The sequence below is a fragment of the Coffea eugenioides genome, chromosome 5 (genome assembly GCF_003713205.1).
Source record: "Coffea eugenioides isolate CCC68of chromosome 5, Ceug_1.0, whole genome shotgun sequence".
Lineage (NCBI taxonomy): Eukaryota > Viridiplantae > Streptophyta > Magnoliopsida > Gentianales > Rubiaceae > Coffea > Coffea eugenioides.
In genome coordinates, this window is record NC_040039.1 from 50,346,734 (window position 1) to 50,365,257 (window position 18,524).

Consider the following 18,524-nt stretch of genomic DNA (forward strand, 5'->3'; position numbering starts at 1 on the left):
TCTCAGTGTGTGACTGTGTGAGAGAGAAAGATAACGCAAACTGCTAGTGAAAGGCTACGGGGCTGCTGGCTACTTTACCAGCGACCAAACGAGACCGAACCCACCAGCCACCACACCACTGGTTCGATTCAAGAAGACGCGGCAGCAGAGGCCAGAGAGAGAGAGGGAGAGCGCAGCTCTTAATTTGTTCAAGCCCACATTGGACCAAACTCGGACCTTTATTGTGGTTAGGTCATTTAATCGTGGTTGAGTTCAGCTTTTGTGCCACTTCAGAAATCGATATGGAAAAAAAGTTTTTTTTTTTAAAAAAAAAATATATTACTTATTTCATGTTCCACTTCAATGTAGTGTTGGGATCCTGGGCTTTGGTGGGCCGAATCTATTGTAGCTCCAACTGGATTCGGTTTGGACTTCATTTTAGGGCTCTGATCACATGCCGCTTCCAAGGTCACAAGCATGCCCGATGGATTTGCCCAACACTTTGGTTATGTGTGAGAGAACCAGCTGTCATGAAGTACGAGCAAAGTTAACCAAAATCCAAAAGACATGTTTGAGTGAGTTCCAAGTTTGTTTGGACAGTGGGTTATTTCTCCAAATATATTTGCTTACATCACCATTATAATTTCCAATACAGCTTTTTATCTTCCCAATTATCTTTTTATCTCATATACATCACATCACAAAGAGTGCTACAGTAAAAATATCTCAAATAATTTACAATCCAAACAAACCGGTGCGACTCAGTCCGGTTGTTATATTTTTTATATTACTTTTTTTTTTCAGTTGGAGGATATCCGGGCCTACACCCGACTAGTCCCACCAACCCCAAGGAGAGCGGGCCCCACCGATCCTCAGGAAATTTACCCCGGGTTGCTGAGTTCGGGATCGAACCCAGGCCGTCTCACCCTAATGAGGGCTACACGACCGCCCGAGCAACCCGTGGGGGGCTATATTTTTTATATTAATTTTTTTTTCAGTTGGAGGGTATATTTTTTATATTACTTGATATATACTTATATTACATTGTTGTATTCATAGTAAAAGTAACATATAAAAATAAAATACTTGACATATATTTAATCTAGCATTTTATTTATTCATATGCCAAAAAATTGTGCACATGCAATGCAACAAATTTTTTTTTTTCCCAAATTTTCTTACGAAAGTAAGATTTTTTTCGGCAAATAAATCTAATCCCTACAGTAACTTTAAAAACCGGCAATTTTTGAAGTCCTGCGAGGGATTTATCTATCCAAACAACCCACCCCCAATCCGACGTGGGATAGAAAACCCCACATGCAATGCAACAATTGAACAGAACAAAACGCAGCTGCACTGAATCCCAGTCTTTGAGCGAGAGATGTTCAGAGTTATTGAATCATTTAATTTTTTTTTCTACACCAATAGGAGAAGGCGATGACGGAATATATACTTCGAAATGGCCAAAAGTTAGATTCCTTTTCATGCTGTCCACACATTTCATACCTCACCCGTTAAAGTTAAACCACAAGATCAAACTAAGGGATAAACCTTAGTAGAGATTTTTCTTAATATCACTTGGCATCTCCAAGGTTTAAAAAATATGACTTACTTCCCTTAATAATTTTAAAAGGACTATATTAACCTTCATTTGATACATAATTCATATATCAAATAAATGAAGTTCAAAAATTTTTTTTAAAAAAAAGAAAAAGAAAAAACAAAAGTCACATTTTTCTCTTTCTAATTTCTCTAACATTCTCTCTTACTTTTTTTTGGGATGACTATGTAATTTTTAATTTGTAAATTATGATAAAATTGAATTTTGTTTATTGTTTGCTTCTCGTGATTATAATAGTGTGGGGTATAATTTTTTATTTGTTTTGAATTGATTTTTTTAATGATCTTTATAATTTAAAAGTTTGGACAGAAGTTAAGAAGAAGTTAGAAAAAAAAATTTATGAGGTTCACAAGAAATGGGTTTTGAACACATAAAGTTAAATTGATATCAGTGTATTTCTTTGCAAATATCTTTTTTGTTTTTCAAATTTATAAATTTTTATGGACCATACCACTGTGACATAGCAGTACTACGAGATATTATTTTTTAGGCGATGGTTTTATTGGAGTAAACGAAGTGGTTTGGGATTATTTTTATTTATTTAGTGAGTGAAAGGGTAGTTTAGGATTTTTAAAAAGTTTTGTGATACAAATAACAAAAGTAGGGGAGGTAAGTGATATTTTTAAAATCTTAAGGAGCCTGTATGATATTAACAGAAACTTCAGGGATGGTTTCTGATATTATCCGTTAAACACCAGTACTTAGGTGAGCAGGCGGTTGGAAATTGGAATAGTTTCGTACGCTCCTTTGCTCATTCCAGTCCGCCCGATAAAGCAAGCTCTCTCATCCCACCGACGCCACAGAAGCCTTGTTTAACAAGTGGTCGCCGTCCGGGGGAATTCGCAAAACCATTTCCAAATGGGGGACGAGATCAAGAGTTCAATCTTTGCTTTCGCATCGGTGCCAGCATCTCTCAGTTACTGCTATTTCATTGCCGCAAGAATCCCAAAAGGGTTCTTGAGGCTGATTTTTCTCCTACCCGTCTACTATCACTTCACAATTCTCCCTCTTTACATGCCCATTATCTTCTTTAGAGGTGTCTCAACACTCTTCATAACATGGCTCGGCAACTTCAAGCTGCTCCTCTTTGCCTTTGGACGAGGTCCACTCTCCTCGGACCAATCCATGCCCTTGCACATCTTCATCGCCTCCTGTGCTCTCCCCATCAGAACCAAGCTGCCAAATGTCAACCCCTCATCTACTTCTTCCCGACCCTCCAAGAAAAAGCCATGGTTTTTAAATTTAGGAACGGAGATCTTAGCTTTATTCTCTTTATTTGGGCTGGCAGCCAAATATGAAGAAACTGTACACCCCGTAGTTGTACAAATAGCCTATAGTTGCGCGATGTTTTTCCTAATTGAAGTTCTGGTGACGCTCTCTAGTTCCGCGGTCCGAGCCCTGGTGGGTCTAGAGCTGGAGGCACCGTCCGACGAGCCCTACTTATCAGCTTCTCTGCAAGATTTCTGGGGCAAGAGGTGGAACCTCTCAGTAACAAATGCACTGCGGCACACAATATACAAGCCCGTCAGGTCAATATCGGCGGTCGTACTGGGGAATCGATCAGCCGCACTGCCTGCCATCTTCGCGACCTTTCTTGTCTCTGGTCTAATGCATGAACTCATATACTATTACCTCTCAGGTGTGAAGCCCTCCTGGGAAGTGACGTGGTTCTTCGTTCTGCATGGAATTTGTGTTGTGATTGAAATGGTGTTGAAGACAGCTTTGGGAGGAAAATGGGCGGTGCCCCGGTTAATTGCGGCCCCGTTGACACTTGGGTTTGTGATTTCAACCGGTATGTGGTTGTTTTTCCCTCCGTTGACCGAGATGGGGATTGATAAAATGGTTTTTGAAGAGTTCAGTTGCGCTGGCGAGTATGTGAAGGGTAGGCTGGTGGCCTTATGTCCCACTATCCTGGGCCACAAATCGAGGAGTTAAGACTCAGTCGGGCTCGGGCAGTCTGAAAACGACGACGGGCCATCAAGAAATGTCTCCCACATTTCCGTCCTAATAAAATGGACAACTGTTTGTCCGTAGTTGACTTTACAGTTCAATTATGCATGCATGTGGTCCCCTTCTAGCGTTCAATTTCGGGATTATATATCTCATCTCAGTTGTAATATTATTGTCGCTTCCTCACAATCACAGACTGGATGCTGCGACTTTTCGCGTGCTTTCTGCAATTCAAGAGCCGGTTTGGTTTGGGTTGTTATCAAAATATATTAGTATAACTAGCGGTTCATTTGACTTAATATATATGACGTAAAAGGAAGGGTAGAAAATGCGTAGTCGGCCCCAGCTTTTCAATCAACGGCTCCAAATTAGTTTACTTTGTGCCCTTGACAATCTAGACAGGAAAGCATCTCATCAATCATCATCCAAGTAGTAGTAGACTAGTAGTAGTATTTTTCTTAGTACGGTCTTGTTATCCAGATAACACTCTATCCAAACACACTCATTTATTCATCGTAAAAGTCGTCGTTGTGGGAAAGATCCTTGTGATCCAAATGAATAAGACATTAGTCTCTCCTGTTTGGTACTATTCAAAAAACCATCATGTTGCACGTTTTAGCCCAAACACTTATACACTACCCTCTATGGGATCTTTTTTTTGGAAACGGGGAATCGACGAGAAATCAATATCAATGCAAGAGTTGAATCTCGACCTCCTGCCCATCAAGATTTAAATGTCTGTGTCTTGATGATACCGACACCCCGTGTCGAAGAGGTTGTTGGCTTGGCCCCTATTGCATCCTTGATGCAACATAACTAGTGTACCTTGTCCTTCCAATTCTTTAAATCGTAGGTCCCGCATTATTCTACATCCCTGTTTCAAATCTCGATGTTTCAAAAGAAAAAGAAAAATCTCGATATTTCAATATTATGATTCCATAACTTTGAAGCTTTTAGCAGTCTCCGGTTCGATATTATGAAGAAAGAGACGATAAAAAGCGCATTACGTACTATGTTAATGATAATAGAGGCATAAACAAGCATGCTCATGATAATAAGTTTAACTGCACGCTATTATTTTGATTTTTTTATTGGTTTCGCGCATCTACTTCCTTGGTCACGAGTTTTACCTTGGGTATATCATATGACCATACTAGGGTTGCGGTGGAAAGTGAACGTTTCTGCTGGGTAAGGTGCCGGACAGAGGAAGGCTGCCACAAAGCTGGAGGAATATGTACGGTATGGCCAGTTGCTCATGGGACCCAAACAAAAATTGCAGTTCACGTGTTGGGAAAAAAGACCTTTTGAAATTACAGGGGAAGCCTTTTTGGCAAATTTATTAGTCATCACAAAATGGTCCGATAATTGGACATATTTTTAAAACTCTCCGTACATGCGGACTCCAACAAAAATGAATATATATATATGGTGAATGGTGCCAAAGTAACATGAAAGAAAAATAGGAGCGGGAAGAAAGAAAATGGTGGACTTTTGAAACATAGTGCTGCAATTTTGTTTTTGAAATGAAAAAAGAGAAATAATGACTCATATGTATTGTAGAGGAATAAGTTAATTAAGTGGAGTGTGAAGATGAATGGAAGAATTAGGAATTCAGATGTGATTACATTACATGCAATTAATGAAAGCAATAAATGTTAGTATTGTGAACAAAAAAAATGTAATTAAAAATTGGATGAAATTAATTTTTTGGAATGTTATTGCCGATGGATTCATGTTTGGGTTAATTACAGTTTGTCCCTTTGAACTTGACCCGTTATAACACTTTGCCTCTAAACTTTATATATATACACTTTGCTCCCTTATTGACTAATCAAATGTTAATGATGAATTCTCTATCCAAAAATTTAACAAAATGACATTAATGCCCTTACATAATAGTTCTAGAATAATGCTATACTTTTAATTGGAATATAAAACATTTTATTAGAAAAAACATAAGGTCGAATGATTTAAAAAATTGAAAAGTAAAAGATGGTATAATACCAAATAATTGAAAATTTGTATTGTGGAGAAAAAAAGAATTTAAAAATTCCTAAAACATTTGCACAAGTTTTCCATCACTTATCCTTCTTCCTTTAAAATATAAACAGAACAGTTTTGATGATTTTCATTTACTTTGCAGCTGTCACAAGATTTTTACAAGTCAATAAAATGCTATTTGGTAATTTTATATCGCATTCATACCTTGCTTTGTATTCTACATTTTAAAAAAAATTCTCTAATGTATTTTTTATTTTTAATCATGTTTTTATCTCATATAAAATACATTAAAAAGTGCTGCAATAAAAAAGTATAAGCAAATAATTTTCATTCCAAATGCACTGATTAATTTTATTTTATTTGAATAAGTATTGCTATCGGCATTAAAATAAATACATTGAGTTGGTTAGACTTTTTTTTTTTGTGAATTATCTAATTCATTTTAAGGCTAAAAGATCGAAATACTTAGTCTAGTTGTATTTACATGCATTTAGCAACTATTAAAGAAATAGTTATTTATTATGTTACAAATTATTATGTGGTTTAAGAATTAGTTAGGTATATTTTGATAATGAAAAATATAACTTCATCTTAATCCTATCAAAAGTTGATCATAAGAGGTAAAATGTATATATTTGGAGTTTGTAGGGGTAAAGTGTTGCCAACGCCCAAGTTCAAGGGGGCAAAATGTAATTACCCTTTTTTAGAAACGGATTTTTGTCAACGGGCTGCGACAGTTTTGAACTTCTTGTCTCCGCGCTCTTTAAGGTCTCCCACTTTGAGCATTCATATCGATGATGATTATTTATCAACTCAGACTAATATATATACATATTATGTTTTATTTTTCTGTTAATAGCTCATTCACTACTATTGCCTGTTGGTTGCCTTAACTTAGGATAAACCAATTAAGTATCTAAATCTAATGAATTTAGATATTAAAAATGTTTAGAACATCTGAATGAAAACAAAACAAGAACGTTTGAATGAATTAACTCAAGTGATATTAAATTTTTTAGATAAAATTTATTTTTAAAAAATGTAATAAATTATTTATCTATTATATAATAATGTGATATATATTTAAATATATTTTATTTAAATTTAATAATTTAATAAATTTATAAATCAGATTTCAAATTTTTCAGACTTGAGTTGTTAAATCAAAACGTAGGACCATAAGGCATTGGACAACGGTCCCGCGGAGTTGTTATGATTGTAGTCCCCACTTCGCACGCTGGAAGCTACCACCAAATAGTAAACGCAGGTGTTTTTCTTAAATACTTACTGCTATTAGATTCTTTAACTTTTCCTACTGTTGTAAGAAAGAAAAAAAAAAAAAAGTCAAGTTCATTGGATTCACCGTACGGAGCATTAACTTTTCCTACAGTTGTAGAAACCATCTGCTGGTGCACAAGGCAGAATTTTTAATTTCACACGCCTACTTCTTGGTCACGAGTTATACTTTCAACTTGTGAATGTGACCACTTGAGACGTTCTCGATTTTGTTTGGATAGAGTGTTATTTGAAATAATTATTGTATTATTTTTTATGATGTGATGTATGTGAGATAAAAATGTGATTGAAAATATAAAAAGGTGAGTTGTAAAATATGTTTATGATGTAAGCGAAATATTATTTAAAATAATGTGGTATCCAAACAAAAAAATTTTCGTAGTTGCTTCATTTGTGACTTCCAAAAATCTTCTTCGCAACGGTTTTCTGCTTTGGTTCTTTAAACAGATGGTCTCCGCCAACTTTGACACTCTCTAATTTTCTTTTTCTCCAAGCTTTTCATCATTGTCGACGTGCAATGCAAACCTTTTATATCATACCATTGATGAAAAGACTTTTCATCTTCTTCAGCACTTTCTCGTCACTTCTTTTGAGTCGAAGGGCAAATGGCTGCAAACTAGTGCATTTGGAATGGGAAAAAGAATGGACGAGAAAACTGTACCAGACAAATGAAAACACAATAACTAACTAATTAGCTAGACAAAAGATATAACTAACTTCCTCTATGAATTGGTCAATGACTTGGGACTTTGTTTCTGTGCCTATAGGCCATGGTTACTTATAACAAGTCCTGAGCATTGAGGAGGACCAGCAGCATTGATTGAAACCCCAAGGTTCAAAACCAAATTTTTCGGGTACCTGAATTATGAATCTCACTAATTGCATACGAATTATTAAAAGGTGAAACGAATGCGAATTTGTTAAAACACAATTAAAGTTCCTCTTTAAGGTATGCCGCACTTCTGTGTTTGGAAGTGTATCTATTCAATCATCGAATGTTCCTACCGGCGTTATCCAAAATGCCTTATAGTTCGGAGTATTTTCTCGTACGATCACAAGTGCCATCATAGGTTTTCAAAGATTGGATCAGCAAAAGCTTTGGACCGACTCAGCAGTTGATTCGACATCCAAATTTTACTTGAAAAATAAAGACACAAGAAAATATGAAAAAAAAAGAAAAATGCCTAACAAATCGGTTGACTTGACGTCTTCAATCTTGACCAGGGTTTACGAACGTCTGTCACCCTGCTATATATTGCCCTTATTCGAATATCAATAATAACCTGTATAAATTGGTCAACGACTTTGGAGCTTGTTTTTGTACCTATGCTCATGTTGGAGAAGGCCGCAAAGTATCGCGCAGGTTAAATGATTGTTTCTTGAATCCACCAGAGCTGGTTGAAATCTCAATTTTTGGGTCTTAGAAGAACCAAATTTAATTAGCGCCCGAATATGGAATTGTTCATATATACTAAGTACTTGTTGTTGGTGGTGGATAGAAAACATATAAGTATTGTTGTTGCGTTCAAGATGGAAGACGATATCTAATTTCTTTTGCCCATTCTGTATAGGTTGTGACCAATGAACTCCTTTAATCTACAAAATCATTAAGCATGAAAAGAAAAGAAACCTCAAATAAGGATCGAATGAAATAACAATAATATAAATTGAAATCTGGCAAACATTCAAATAAGGATTGATTTTGTTGGTATCACAGGGTGGAAGTCATGAATCGAAGAACTCATAATTTACGTCTCCAGTACGAGGTAGGTAGGCTCAAGATATTCCCAAGGAAACTCAGGAAAGCATGGCACTCCTCAATGACCCTTTGATCCACACCGTATCTAATCAATTGAGGAAAGAACAACCAAGCACTAGTGACACCCACAAATGCCACGGTGAGCAGCCCGGACGCAGCCCTATGCAACCGCCACCTGCCGGCCACCGCCTTCTTGACATAGATCTCAAGAGTCACACAAATTCCTTGCACGACAAAGAACAAAGTCACTTCCCACGTGGGACTTTCGCGAGACAAGTAGAAGTAGAGAACTTCATGCATTAAACCGGATACCAAAAATGTGGCCAGAGTGGCTGCCGCCAACCCCGAATTCCTTCCCAATTTTGGAGTAAATATGCTCCTAACTGGATCGTATACGATCTGACGTAGAATGGTGCTAACTATCAGGTTCCATCTACGACCCCAAAAATCTTGGAGCGAGGTGGCTAAGTACGGCTCGTTGAATTGCCGCGCGAGTTCCAGTCCTAGGATGGCTCGAACCGGGACAGCTGTGAGCGCCAGGACAAACTCAATGCCAAGGTACATATGGCAGCAGTAGATGGCCGTGACGAGACACGGGTGCAAATGCGGCCTATAACGGTATAAACTGATCGCTGCTACCAAAACGACGAGCTTAATGGTGAAACGAATAATCTTAAACTGCCGGCGTTTACGCATGATTTCCGGAGTAATTTGGGATGTGGGACGTCGTTTGATGCTGCTGTTTTGAGCATCATTTGATGAGGAGGGACGGAAATGAGTTGGGTCGTCTTTGTATTTGATGGGGAGAAGAGCAGTGGCGATGAAATGTGGGAGGGATAAGGGAGGGTGTGATGACAAGGGGCCTAGATTGAAGGCAAAGAGGAGGAGCTTGAAGTTGGCCAGCCAAACTAGATACAAAACGGTGGGAGCTCCAAGATGGAAGGAAGAGAGGCTGAGGGGGAGGATGATGAAGAGGTAAAAGATGGGCACAAGCGAAACAAGTCTAGTGAGCAGTCCACTTGGGATTCTTGAGACTACATAGTAAGTGTAAAATTGAGACCATACTGCTGCAGTCCATAGCTTGACGAAGTTCTGGATTTCAACGCCCATTTCTTTCTTTCTTTTTTTTTTCTTGATCCCTCGAGAAGAAGATGATGGTTGTTCTTTGTGATTTGCCCTACGGCTGCATGTTTCCTAGCTAGTCAGAATAGAAAATGGCGAGGATGCTTTTGGACCATAAATCTTCTGGGTATACAAAACTAAAGAAGAATTTGTGGGAGAAAATAAATGAGGGACCAAAGGGTGGTTGTAAAATATTATAGCGCAAGGGCAGATGTCGCGTGACAGTTGCAAGGGTGGTTTATTAGGCGGCCGGGGTGGTTGCTGCTTAGTAGTAGCATTTACTACTATTTCTAAACACGAAACTTTGATTTGTCCATCCATTCCTAACTCGGAGGGTTGGGAAGATTGATAAAAGCAATTGACTCCTCAAACTGGTCCGTTATTGGATCATCTCCAAATTCAAAACTTTGAGTTGCTACAAGTATTAATTATTGCTTGAGACAATTTTTCTCTCTTATTTGTGACTACTTTCTTGTAATTTCTTCGTATGTTTCTGCAGTCAACTGCGACCAACATCCTTTTCCATACCTCCTTCGGGACAGGACATCAATATTTTAGCTGTGCCTTCCTCCCGCAAGCCAATTTTGATGTTGCCTTTACAGCTTTATAACCTGCTTTCCATTTAATTATGTCCGCAAAGAGCTAAAACATTTATTGGAAAAATAACTGACAAGAGACAAACTTCCATCACTAACAACGCAAGTAAACGATCGATCATTCGAGACCAGAAGCATGACAACCACTACAAATGAAAGTAGTTCTGATCATACCTCTCCGATTGTTTATTCAAGGAAAGAACAGAAACAGCAGCTACGAATTGGCATTTATTCAGATAGTACTAGTAAACAACTTCAGAACAAGAAGCTGTTGCAAAAGTACTTCAGAACAAGAACTACCTGAACCTGAACTAGATCAAAAGCTCAAGGGTAGCTAATGTAAAGGTAATAGCCACCGGGTAGGCACGCCCAACTTTTCCCCAAGTAAACGTAACCAAATATAGGACTCCTTTATGGCCTTTACGTCTAGCCTGTGCCTAATCACCTGAGGAAAGAACAGCCAGGCACCGGTAACCGCCACGAACCCTATTGTAAGCGGCCCCGATACCACCCTGGGCAACTGCCGCCGGCCGTTGAACGCCTTCTTTACAGCAATCTCAGCCACCACACAAACACCATGCAGTGCAAAAAACCAAGTCACCTCCCATGTGGGACTCGCACGTGACTGGTAATAATAGATAACTTCGTGCATGAGGCCAGACACCAGAAACGTGGCCAAAACTGCCGGCACTAGGCTCCACTTGCGGCCAACAATCGGCGTAGAACTACGTCGTATAGGATTGTATACGGTGGGCCGTAGAATACTTGTCACCATTAGATTCCACCTACGACCCCAAAAGTCTTGAAGTGAGGTGGCTAAGTAGGGCTGGTTGAATTGCGGCTCAATCCCTAATCCAAGAATGGCTCTAACGGGGACAGCAGTGATGGCCAGGCATAGGTCAACTCCAAGATACAAGTGGCAGCAGTAGAGCGCGAAGATAACGCATTGATGCAGTTGGTCTCTGTATTGATATATGCCAATGATTTTTGCTAAAAGCAAAATCTTGATACCAAAAACCAAAAGGGCTCTTCCAGAGATCTTGAAATGCGGGCTATCTTGCTCCTTGCTATTCTTTGAAGAAGAGTTTGGTTGGAGATTGGTTTTGGTTTTGATGGGGAGAAGAGCAATGGAGATGAAGTGGAGGAGGGGTAATGGTGGGTTGGACGCCAAGGGGCATTGGTTGAAGGAGAAGAGGAGGAGCTTGAAGTTGCCAAGCCAGAGAAGATAGAAAGCGGTGGGAGCGCCAAGATGGAAGGAGGTGAGGCTAAGTGGGAGGGTGATGAAGAGGTAGATGATTGGGAGAAGAGAAACAAGTCTGGGGAGTCCAGTTGGGATCCTTTGGACTAAAAAGTAACAGTAAAACAGGGATGTAATGGCCACAAACCATACCTTGATGAAGCTCTGGATCTCAGCATCCATTTTCGGAGCTTATTTATAACTGGTTTGACTTTGCGATTCCTTTTGATCTCTCGCTTTTCTCTTCGCTGAATCTGGCTTTAGTAGAGACTTTAACAAGAGTCAAGACTGCGGAACTATGGGGCATGACAATTGGGCTGGAAAAAGCGGGGGAAACTGGTCATAGGAAGGTTACGCTGGCTGGAGTCAGACTCACTTGTTGGTATCGCACTGATACAGGAAGGAGATCGCAAATAGTCCTCACTTGGACCTCATGGAGCAGGTCAGAAAACGGAGGGACAAGGAATGGGAATGCAAAATTCAGCATGTGTGTAGGGAAGAAATGCATGTGCAGATTGTCTAGCCAATTTGTGCTTGAAGTGCAACCCGGGTGCGCAATCCTATGAAGACCCTCCAGAGTTGGTTTGCAGTCTGCTGAACAATGATGCGATAGGAGTAGCTAATTGTTACCAACTCTGGACATGAATCCAATGCCAAATCAGTGCCACCTATAATATTGCGCCACTTGACCTATTATTATTTGCATTTTAATTTTTTAATAATTCAACTTGATTTGGTTTAACACAAATTTTGTGTTAACTCTAAAACTTTGAACCAAAGTAACCAACCGGTCTAATTCCATTACCGGTGCTTTCATACAGCAACCACTCAAGATCGGTTGCTTTGGGAAAAAGAAAAAGATAACCCTAAACAATTGCCTCCAAAGTTCAAGCCTTCTTATCGTTCATTGCTTAGAACAATCAACCGTAGCCTAATAAGCTAAAACTGCAGCCGCCGACTATTGAAGCAAATTGACTACAAAGATTCAGGAAGTACTCAAATTAAAGCCCAACCATCCCTAGCTTTCTCCAGCAAAGAACAAACCAAAACGTTTCACATCATTCAGGTAATTATCCAACCTTGCATCCGGTTTAAGTCTAGAGTTTTTTCAGCTTTGATTTATTAAATCAATATCACTATTTGCTCCATGATCTTGATTTCGAATTTCAATTTTTTTAATATTAAGAAAGTTAGGAAATAGACAACAACTCGTAAGTTACATAACAACTCATAAGCAATATCACCCTACCTTATGTTATGCAATTTTATATCTTCATTTTCAATTTCCATTGAAGTGAAATTTACATTGAATTGTGAGTTTGGAAAGATTAAATATTAATTGAGTGGTCAAATTGACTACTTACACGCTAATTGTAATATACCTGGAAAATAAGTTACTTTGTGGGATTAAAAAATTATTTATTATTTCAAGAATTGTTATAAATTTTACTAATGTACCAAATTAAAAAAAAAGATACAAGAAGTAACAATAGCTTTTCTGACTAGTTGCAAGTAGTAGTAGTGAACAAATAGAATTGGAAATTCAACTATTTTAATAAATTATTAGGGAAAAAATTTGCTTACATTTTTTTCCTTATTGTATTGCAATTAACTTGCATGAAATTCTTTTGTTAATTTAGGGTTAATTCAGTTAGGTTTCAGTAAGAAGACTTGTTGAGATTCAAAATAGTAAAATACATCTGGACCTGGTTCCTCTTTTGACCCTATTCCTTGGCGGTGTTTGAGGTTTTAGTCCTTACCATGGGATTAATTTTTCACCAAATTTAAAACCCGTGGTTCCTTAATCATGCAAGCTGTGTGTCGAATCATTCTACCTGCCTAGGACGAGTTATTTGATGATTCAATTCAACTTTAGCAATTTTCTTATGTTACCAGCTAATTGTTATTGTTCACTCCTCGGAACAGGTCAGGTTGGTGCTATTCAATTGGGCATCAGCCGGGCACTGCAAAACTGGGCACCAGATTTACGTCCTCGTTTGAGAGAAGCATCTTTGCAATCTTTGTGCAACCATATCAACAAAGCAACTTTGTGCAACCATATCATCCTACACCGGTAATTTTTTAGTTTCTTATTTGCATAAAATTATTTTATCAAAATTTTATGTTTTGGTTTGTACTAAAGTTCATGAATATTTTTCACTTTTGTGGTTGATAGTTTGTGAATTTGGATGTTAATCAACAAAATTATGGCCAGCTATGCACTTTCAGTTCCATGAACATGATCGGCTTGCTCAAGGTAAATTATTACAGTTGTGATCATGAATAATTACTTCTTTAAGAAAAGATTGTTTATTGTCTTTTTTTATTCATCCATTTATTTATGTGTTCAATTTTTTGGTGATATAATTCTAACCATAGGCACAAGAATTACATGGTTTCGAAGGAGCGAAAATAAATCAGTTCGAGTTGAATGACAACTCTTGCACTATGGGACAAGAAGTTGGAGTTGATTGCAATGATAGGTGTGGTTGTCCAGTTCCAAGCATCAATGATATTTCGTGCAAGTGTTCAAGTGGACAAAAGACCTAAAAATTTGACAGAAATTGACAATGGAGCTTTTCGTGCTTCCCAAAATTAATGCACATTCTTCTATATAGAATATATGTTTCAATTGACACTAGTACTGAGGTTTTTAGATCTTTCATTTGAACACTTTGTTACCATTCCAAAATTCAATATGACATTTGGATACTGTGGAATGTGAAGAGGCTTGGAAACCATAGTATCATCGACTATCGCCCCTCTTGACATAAGTTTATATTTTCAATTCTGATAATGGACACAACACAAGCATAATAATCCCTGTAAAACATTAATTATTTAGCATGAACTTCAATTTAACTGAAACAAAAGCTGACATTGTTCATTTTGCATGCAAATAGCGAATATGGAGTGCATACAGTAAACAAAGGGATAAAAACTTCACGCCGAGAAAATGCAGTCTACTCTTACATATCTTATGTCATAAAACATAATTGACTTAGATGCTATGCTCTGACAAAGAACCAACAGGACAAAGTTCTTGTTGCAATTTCCCTGCTGCTCATGTTTCTGCTTCATATTCTTCAAAAGAGAAGGATGTTGTTGACCTTGGTCGATCAATCCTTGGTTTTGATGATTAACAAACCAATATATAGATTTGGGTTAATGTTTTTATGTGAGTAATTTGTTAGAACAGATTCTTGTGGCATAAAAGAAAAAGCAAAAACAGGGCACTCATGTCGGACGCTATCGGACGTCCGAAAGGATGAAGAACATCAAGAAGTAAACTCTGTCGGACGCTCGTGAGGAAGCATCGGACGTCCGGAAGGATCGGACGCACGCCTCGGACGCACATCGATCGCATCGGACGTCCGAGAAATTTCGCAAAGATTTGATGACTCTCTGTCAACGTTCGGACGCAGGGTTCGGACGTCCGACAGTGGTTTGGACACAGGGTTCGAACGTTCGACAGGTGGTTCGGACGTCCGACAGGCCAACGGCTAGTTTTGACAGCATTTAATATTTGACCGTTAGAGAGCCTTTTGAAGCCATTTCTCACCTTCTATAAATACCCCAAAGCACAAGAAGACAAGGGACTTTTGCCAACACAAAATACAAGCTTACAAGTGAGATTTTTGAGTAGAAAGATTCTTTGTTGGTTGTATAAGGGGTTGGGGAAGTTGGGTTGTGAGGTTGCTCAAGTGAAGGTTATTCTCTAGGAGGAGTAAAACCTTGGTGAAGGTGAACCTATCACTTGAGTGGTAAAACCTTGGTGAAGGTTGCCTCATTTGTATAAAATAGTTCTTATTTGGGTGTGTGATCTTTCAAGTGTAGGTTGTTGAGGGTTAACTAGAATAGTTGTAAAACTTCTTGGCTCAACCAAAAGTGTGTTTGGGGTGAGGAAGGAGTGAGCCTTCACTTGTACATCTTGGTTAGCATCGCCATCTATTGAAGAGGCTATTGGATTGATATTTGGTTTGCATTTCTTATCTTTTCTCTTTATTAAGTTTTCTTTATTGTGCTTAAATTTGATATATCTTTGTGCATCATTGTGAAATTGTTTGTACTCATTGGGTTGCACCAGGCCTTACAGATGTCTTGGAACAAGGCTACGCCACTCTTCTTTGTCAATCTTTCCATCATGCTTGGTATCAGCTTCCTCAAAGGTCTGAAAACAGAAAATGGATTAATATATTAGCTTCTTGCTCCAAGAAAGTGTTCCAAATAACTTCTAAGAATTTCCTGGAAGCGGATGCATAAAAGGTAAATGCTTGTCTTATCAAGAACAAAAGGCATGAGTTACTGCAATCGTTAACAGAGCATCATGAACCATTTCCCTATAGAAACAACTATAGATAATAGCAAATTTTTCTGCATTGCAAAATATCAAAACTTTGCTGTTATATTTTCTAAACTATTCCAGCAAGTGTTGCGACTACCATTTGTTTTACCTACAGTGAGATCACCAAAAGTCAAGTTCCTTCCAGCAAGGCAAAGACCACAGAAGAAAAATGAAAGGGTGAAAAACAAAGGATTCCACAATGTTTAGAATACGTCAAGGAAAACTTTGAAATTCATGCAACAACCACCTCTGAATTATGAAAAGTAAACCAAAGACATTAAGGTTAATTACAAATAGATTAAACAAAGACATCACAAACTTAACATCACCATTCAACTAATTCTAGTCATGGATTTAACTAGGATCATTCTATAAGTTGCAACATAAAGGGTGTTACAATTGATAAAAAAAGAATAGGTTCCCTATATTTCTCCTTTACATTTGTTCTCCCTATACAACTGATACTAGACTGCATTACAAAACCAAGTACGTACTTAACATCTCCCTGGCGTGTTACAATTTCAAAACCAAGTACACTTCTATTTCTTTCGTTCTTTCTACAAGCAACAAACTGTGAGCAAAAAGATTTGCTGCATGACAAAGCTATAATAATGGAGCATTTCATCTTACTTTCTTCCAAGCAACTGAAGAAAAGAAAGACACAATTCCAGGCCGAGAAAAACCATATATCATCATATACTTGTAACGATTGATGGTTGCTAGGGTGCTTCACATTTAATTGTAGAAAAACTATAACTTCCTTACAAATCATAAACAGACAAGTAAAATATAACACAATGATACTCAAAACCGAAAATGGGCATGGAAATTTCAGCAATTCCCTACTCAAATGAGGTCTCGGTTGGCTCAAAATTGTTCAATCAACAAGAGATTTCGGTCCAATTCAGCATATAAGGCACATACAATCCAAAATTGTGAACAATTAATAGGAAAATTGTAGTGAATAAAGGCTCGGCAGACTGCTTTGTGAGCTTGACAAGAACTGAAATTTTTAAAGAAAAGGACTTACAGTGCTCTTGCTTGCTCCTTTCCATCCGTTTTACCCTGCCCGGAATTCCTCCTCCAAATTCCAGATTTTCCCCCTTTCCTCCGTTCTTTCAACTCTCCATCCGCCGCCCCTATTTCCTTCTCTGTTTTTTTTCGCTCAGCCCCAAAATCTCTCCCCCGTCGCTTGTTTCCTTATTTCTGTCATTTCCCCAAAGCTCCTCCGTTCGCCGTCCTCCTTTTGCTGTCACCTCTCCCTCAATCTTTCTTTTGCCCTCAACTCTCTCGGTCTCTTCTCCTTTAGGCTCTCCGTCCGCCGCCCGTTTCTTTTATTTTCTTTCCCTTGGCTCCCAGACGAAGTTCCCCTCTGCTTTTTCCCTTAGCTTTTTCCAACCCCTCTTTCACCTTCCCTTCTAACCGAAGTCCTCTTGCTCTCTTTTTCTCTCCTTTTTCTTGTTCCCCCCTTTTCTTCCCTTCTACAAACTCAGCCATGAAGTACATGGTATCCCTGCCAGTGGAGAGCTCGAAAGAGAAGGGCTTGTTAAGGACGTCCTTGGTGCCTTTGACGGTGAGGCAATCGGCAGTGAAGGTGATGCCACGTGGAATGGCGTAGCCGGTGGTGGAAATAAAGGACGACGACTCTGAAGATGTGGACCTCATCAGAGTGGATTGGAGATGTTGAAGGTAATCAATGATGAAAGCACCGGTAATGGAATTAGACCGGTTGGTTACTTTGGTTCAAAGTTTTAGAGTTAACACAAAATTTGTGTTAAACCAAACCAAGTTGAATTATTAAAAAATTAAAATGCAAATAATAATAGGCCAAGTGGCGCAATATTATAGGTGGCACTGGTTTGGCATTGGATTCATGTCACCGAGGATCCCAAGTGCCTCCATCGAACCAACAAAAAAGGAAACTCAACGAGAGAGAGTTCTATGGGTCTTGACTAGAATATAGTAGCAATTGAAGTGCCAAAAAAAAAAAAAAGAACAAAAAGAAAGCAAGAAACTTGATTGCCTGTTGAGCGGCGACCATCTAGTTGTGTAGTGTAAAACCGAAGATCATTAGGCCATCATCATTCTTCTATATCTTATTGCATCCGAGGACAGCGCAATTCTATTCACTGCTGAACTCCCCTATATGAATTAATTCAGTTCCACTTTGTGGACTAATAAATTGATATATGGTACGACTAGGGCTGCAAACGAATCGAGCCACTCGCGAGGGGCTCGAGTCGAGCTCGAGCCGGCTCGAGTCAAATTCAAGCTCAGAATATTAAGCTATATATATATTTTTTATTTTTATTTAATAATAAAATTACGTATATTATATATATATTTTTTATTTTCATAGTAAAATTACGTATATATCCTTAATATTTTATTATTTATTAAGAAAAAAATATTATTTTATTTATTTTTTAAAAAATAAAATAATTATTTTTTATTTTTATCGAGCTCGAGTCGAGCTCGACCTTGAAAATTGCCGGCTCGTCGAGCTCGAGCTCGAGCTCGAGTTTGGTAAAATTTAGTCGAGACTCGGCTCGATTAGCTCAAAACTCGACTCGACTCGACTCGACTCGTTTGCAGCCCTAAGTACGACCATCACATTA

At 38.3% G+C, this 18,524-nt stretch overlaps 3 protein-coding genes across 3 annotated transcripts; 1 reads left to right on the top strand and 2 right to left on the bottom strand.

Annotated features, from left to right (window-relative positions):
- Positions 1-2,348: 2,348 nt before the first annotated feature.
- LOC113769884 (acyl-CoA--sterol O-acyltransferase 1-like) lies at positions 2,349-3,908 on the top strand. The gene has a single exon (XM_027314199.1). It carries the CDS (start codon positions 2,459-2,461, stop codon positions 3,533-3,535), a length of 1,077 nt encoding a protein of 358 aa, XP_027170000.1. The 5' UTR covers positions 2,349-2,458; the 3' UTR covers positions 3,536-3,908.
- Positions 3,909-8,483: 4,575 nt separating this feature from the next.
- LOC113770314 (long-chain-alcohol O-fatty-acyltransferase-like) lies at positions 8,484-9,835 on the bottom strand. Its single transcript, XM_027314733.1, has one exon. It carries the CDS (start codon positions 9,714-9,716, stop codon positions 8,589-8,591), a length of 1,128 nt encoding a protein of 375 aa, XP_027170534.1. The 5' UTR covers positions 9,717-9,835; the 3' UTR covers positions 8,484-8,588.
- A 560-nt stretch (positions 9,836-10,395) lies between these two features.
- On the bottom strand, positions 10,396-12,175 carry LOC113770550 (long-chain-alcohol O-fatty-acyltransferase-like). Its single transcript, XM_027315038.1, has one exon. The coding sequence runs from the start codon at positions 11,742-11,744 to the stop codon at positions 10,659-10,661; it is 1,086 nt and encodes a 361-aa protein (XP_027170839.1). The 5' UTR covers positions 11,745-12,175; the 3' UTR covers positions 10,396-10,658.
- Between the last annotated feature and the right edge of the window lie 6,349 nt (positions 12,176-18,524).

Bases quoted from the DNA above. Each gene is read 5' to 3' on its own strand.
- LOC113769884 (XM_027314199.1), top strand. From the start codon at position 2,459: ATGGGGGACGAGATCAAGAGTTCAATCTTTGCTTTCGCATCGGTGCCA.
- LOC113770314 (XM_027314733.1), bottom strand. From the start codon at position 9,716: ATGGGCGTTGAAATCCAGAACTTCGTCAAGCTATGGACTGCAGCAGTA.
- LOC113770550 (XM_027315038.1), bottom strand. From the start codon at position 11,744: ATGGATGCTGAGATCCAGAGCTTCATCAAGGTATGGTTTGTGGCCATT.